General features: G+C 33.3%; 1 protein-coding gene across 2 annotated transcripts in view; it reads right to left on the reverse strand.

Moving 5' to 3' along the window:
• Positions 1–2,519: 2,519 nt before the first annotated feature.
• Positions 2,520–5,587, reverse strand: part of LOC117119970 (carbohydrate sulfotransferase 14-like) — an 8,421-nt gene continuing 5,353 nt past the window's right edge. The window contains exons 2-4 of one of the 2 annotated variants that reach the window (XM_033264955.1): positions 5,387–5,531; positions 4,737–4,897; positions 2,520–3,940 (exon numbers count right to left, since the gene is read on the reverse strand). In XM_033264955.1, the coding sequence (XP_033120846.1) occupies positions 3,044–3,940; positions 4,737–4,775 (936 nt within the window). In that variant the 5' untranslated portion in view covers positions 4,776–4,897; positions 5,387–5,531 and the 3' untranslated portion in view covers positions 2,520–3,043. The remainder of the gene's footprint in view (positions 3,941–4,736; positions 4,898–5,386; positions 5,532–5,587) is intronic. The other variant, XM_033264954.1, reaches the window with a different exon arrangement.

A 5,587-nucleotide genomic window follows, 5' to 3' on the forward strand; every position in this document is an offset into this window, starting at 1 on the left:
GTGTAATATATATATATAATAGTTTTTGAAGAACGGTTGGTAAGATGCGTTGCATATTATTATAAATATTAATGTGTAGGCTTACAGTATTATATGCCATTCAGTAGAAGAGCACCGTAATTGGCTATATTAAAACTACCAGGCTAGGCTTGGCTTGGCTAGACCAGGCCAGGCTATGATAGGTTATGATAAGATAAGACTATGATAATAATAACAGTAATAATAGCAGCATACATCATGTATAACAACCAATAATAATAATTATTAAATTGGCAAGACTAGAACGTTCGTGACGGTCTAAGATGACAGAAAACTCATCAAAAACATGTAAACACGAAGCACTAACTACAAATCCAACAGTGAGCATGCATGCGCAAATTAGCTTTTTGCTTGCGTTGCTGCCCTTGCGTTGCGAAAAGTTGAATCGATTCAACTTTTCGCCAACAACGCAAATAGGCCTACGATCCGCAAGCAACGTAAAGGTTGAGTAGCGTCGGTGTTGCGTTGCGTAGTCAATTTTGCGTCGTCGGTTCCCACCGCAGAACCCTCGAGTTGCGTCACTTTGCGTCGTCGATACATTGCGTCTTCGTCGTTGCGTTGCGTCCTAGTGGGAACCAAGCTTATCTCTGCTACCGTCCACTGTACTGTACAAACGTAATTTGAATAATGAATTTCCCCATGTGTTGCCTTTCTAGCGTGACAACGCCTCGTTTAATATTTTATAGATTCGTGTAGTGTACACACTGTCATTTTACGATATTTAAAACGACATAAACAGGTACTCAGAAATGCCCTTAATGGTAAGACGCCTGAAATTATGGTGCTATGATATATTTCTTTCACGTCTCTGCAGGCGTTCTAGGTAGTATATCGTAACAAACACTACAAGAATTTCGCGATCCTGCTAGACTCCTTCCCAAAGATTTTTACACAAATTATCAGATTATATTAAAAAAAAAAAAAATTTTTAATACAGCATTGCGTATGATGTTGTGCTCCTTGTCTTGTTCTTTTTTTTTTCTTGTGTAATACAAATTATCGTTTGTTGTTCTTATTGAACATTAGGAAAATTAGGACATTTGGCCTAAAGAATGTCGAATTCAATATGAATGTTACATGCAGAGGAATGGGGAAATCCCTGTAAAACCCTACAGTTGCGCTATATACAAGACACATCGTATAATAGTAGCATTCCTCCGTGCACCATTACGCCTCTATCAGGAAACGAGTAATTATGCTGTATATCCATCACAAACATACACAAAAGTAGACCTACTGATGTACAATTTATATCAAAGGTTTAATAAAAAAAAATAGTAACATTACATAATAAATAATACAGACCTACGCAATATAAAAATCATGCATGGTGAGTGTGTGACGTCAGTGGTTAAATTGTTCAGGTTTTCGGAGCATAAATTATGATAAGCATCATCAATGTAGGCCTACTTGACTATCCTCCGTATTACTGCTTTAAATGCATTTGAATTATAATTTATCTATAAAAAGACGTTCTCTCTCGTGTGTCCATTCCATTCATCCGGAAAACCAAAGATTGATAAACTGAACTTTGTTGTTATCTCAACGTCTCCAAGTGGGAATCTGCGTCGCAAAGCCAGGATTAACCAGCCCCGTACAGGCTTATTATGTTATCGATTTCAAGGGGCATAAATCAAGTCATAATTTTGCTAATTATTCGCCTAATTCCTCAGTCATATTTCTAATACCCGTATGCATAGCAAAACAGTATACAGTTACAGTATACTTCACGAGCTGCATTAAACAATGTTGTTAAGTCTAATAGTGTTGAAAATCACACGTGTAAAAAAATGTATAAGTATATAGCTCTATATACAATAAAACTGCAGCTGTAAATATAACATAATTTAAAGCATATACAGTAGGTCTGCAAAAAATTGTGGAGTAGACCCCTACCTCTGCCTCATTCTACGTATAAGTGTCTATAGTGGTTGGCACAATGGTTGTGGCTCGAACTCTCAATAAGGTCGGGGTTTCGAAGCCTTTGCTGTGCAAGTCGCTTGTAGTTTATCCACGTTGCCTCACGCGCAGCAAGAGATCACGCGCAGCAGGAGTGGTTTGGTTTCCCAACCTCGAGGTTGCAGTCAAGTATTATGGATTAATTGTTTTTTTGTTAATAGATCTTTTAAAATTCACTGGTGGAATGGCATTCGCACTATAAAAGATATAACTAATAGTGAGGGGGTCATTCCTTTCACAAAATGAGTTCAAATCAAAGTATCAAATTAAAGTATTGGTACTAATATAAGTGAAATAGAACAAAAATGGTCCGAAATCCGTATATTGGACATATAAAACATAATTGGCTGCTTTACAAAAATCTATAATAATAATAATAATCTTTTTTCAGTTTAAATTTACGAATAAAATCATTTTCACCAATGTATAATTGTTTAAGATTGGTTTGGTGAAGTCTAAATTATATAACTGTTTTATCATGAAACTGATATAGTACGGTAATTAATTAGACACAAAAAGTATTTGCTTTCGAGACCCTGATTTACCACAAATAGTTAACTCTTTTATTATTGTTCACTAAACCGTAAAACCTCGAATTGAAGCCCAGTCGGCTTGATCTGAATCAATACTGACAGAGGACAGTATTTCCTCTGCAAACTATGGAATTTCCCTCATAGGCATCGTTCTAATGACATGGGGTAATAATGTGGAGAGGTCATCTATAAATACATAATTATTATATAATACACATATTATGTTAATGTGTTTAGTTTATATATATTTTTATTATTTTAATTTATGTTTACGATGCTACACAATATTACATAATTATATAGTATTGTATTGTTATGACTAAAAAACCTTTGTCTTTACACCCATGGTGTAATTTATCGATTCGTGTCGGTCCAATACAGATGGCTGGCTTCACATGGTTAAATAAACGTTTAGACCATTTTTGTAAAACCACCTCGATGAACATGATTAATTTAACACAAAGATTAGTTTAAAAAAAATATTGAATTATTTAGATTTTTAAGTTCGAGGGTCAAAACATTACTAAATTATTAAAATCACGTCGGTCTTTTGGAACACGATAACCAAACATTTCAAAGTCTTGCGCATATAAATCAATAATTCGTGAAAATAACCTCGGCGAAAGTTGCGAATAGTAATGCTTGATGGTTTCAGTTTGAGAACTACGCGTTTCTTGGTGTTCATTGTATTTGACAAGCCCTTGAATGTCTAAATACTCAAACACAAATCTCATGTCATCATCGATTGTCTCAAGCTTGCCTAGAACATCGTAAGCAATTCGGCATGGGTTAGAGCGCTGAGAAATCGGGATCCAATGCCGGTCGTTTTTCTCATCCGGTGCATTCGGATCTGTGATAAACTCAACAAATTCACTGAAGCTAATGTCGTGGACATGTCTCACATCTAAACCGGTGTAATTCCTCCTGTAATTGTTCAGAATGATAGATCCAACGCTCCAGCAGTAATCCACGACGTCCTTCTCGAACTTGTCCCTGTACGCACTCAGCGCACGTACTAACGGGTGTCGAGTAAATATGATTTTCTTATAGTTTTGCAGTCGGTACTTTAACTCTCTTATATCTTTCACTTGGGAAAGTAAAGCCCCGTTTGGATACGAGCGAACTCGACCAGACTGGCGACGGTGACTATTTACACGTCTGCGCAGATCCGAGAACAGATTCCGCCAGTGTTTAGAGCCAACTTTCTGTATTACACTCACCATGAACTCAAAATTGTCATCAAATACAAATGCATCCAACGGCGGAGTATTAGACCTGATTTCCAACAAATCTTTAGTGTTCTCCAAGTCAGCTACTTGTATATGCTGTTGATTGCAATATCGTCGAAGGTTTTGACTTCTTCTACTTTGCGTTGCATTCATCTCTGCCAACCAATGGTCTTTGGCGCTCTTGAAAATAAAAAGACAAAAAAAAAATTATTGAGGATAGAGCAGTGGCACATCAGTCTTAAAACAATCCCTCTCTAGCTCGGTTTCCACACAATCGCTACACGCTATCACAGACAGCTTTCGCTGATGCTGATTGGTCGGTCGAGTTGAGGAGACTTTCAGATTGCGTCGACGTTGGAGACTCCAAATTAAGCACATTGGGATTCAATTCGAGGCTTTACGGTATAATATTATGTTTTTAGTTTACCTTGCCAGCACTTGCAAAATACCATAAAAGCTCTTCACTGTAAGGCATGGGGACTAAGGGCCTTAACCACATATATATAGCGGTCAAAAGAAAACTACTTAAAATGTATAACTAAATATGTAAACGATAATAATAGTAATAATATTGCTATTATAATATTATGTTAGACGCATAACACTTCAGGTCAACAAGTCCCCTAAGTGCTTCACATTATAATTATCCCCGGTCATTGAATGAAGCGAATGGAACACATAAGCTAATCAGCTCACTGTGGAGAATGCTATAATAGTGCAGGTGCAGATAATAATAATAACAACAACAACAACAACTACAATAATAACAATAATAATGATAACAATAATAATAATAATAATAATAATAATAATAATAATAATAATAATAATAATAAATAATATTAAGATAATAACAAGAAAATGTATTCTTACATTACCGTATATTTTTTATATATTTTTCAAACAAGCAAAATAAAATACAAACACTCTCAAGGTTCACCATCCACCATTATCTAATAATTACTACAATACTTACTTGTGTTATATGAACACTGTACTCTGTTGTATTTTGCATGTTGGTTATCAGTCGATCAGGGGGTAACAATGTCCGGTGAATAATATTATCAACATTGTTTTCGTACTCAACGCCCTGTACCAAAGCTGAGGTATCTTTACTTAATCCACGGCTGCGTTTAGCTGAAATGAATTCAATTCAAAAGTGATAATAATAATAATAATAATAATAATAATAATAATAATAATAATAATAATAATAATAATAATAATAATAATAATATTTGTAGTAGTAGTAGTAGTAGTAGTATTAATAATAATAATAGTAATAATAATAGTAGCAATAATAATAATAGTAATAAAAATAATAGAAATAATAACAATAATAGTAGTAATAATAATAATAGTTGTAGTAATAGTAATAATAATAATAATAATAATAATAATTATAATAATTATAATACTAGTAATAATAATAATAGTAATAATAATAATAATAGAAATAATAACAACGACAATAATAATAATAATAATAATAATAATAATAATAATATTAATAATAATAATAATAGTAATAATAATAATAATAATAATAATAATAATAATAATAATTATTATTATTATTATAATTATAATAATAATAATAATTTGTATTTATAAAGCGCTCTTTACTGCTGTCTCATGTATTTTGCATGTTGGTTATCAATCGATCAGGGGGTAACAATGTCCGGTGAATAATATAATCAACATTGTTTTCGTACTCAACGCCCTGAACCACTGGTTGTTTTCTACCCATCAAAGCCACGGCTGTGTTTAGCTGAAATGAATTCAATTCAAAAGTGACAATAATAATAATAATAATAATAATAAAAA

The sequence above is a fragment of the Anneissia japonica genome, unplaced genomic scaffold (assembly GCF_011630105.1).
Source record: "Anneissia japonica isolate Jap-2015-1 unplaced genomic scaffold, ASM1163010v1 scaffold287920_len488460_cov166, whole genome shotgun sequence".
NCBI lineage: Eukaryota > Metazoa > Echinodermata > Crinoidea > Comatulida > Comatulidae > Anneissia > Anneissia japonica.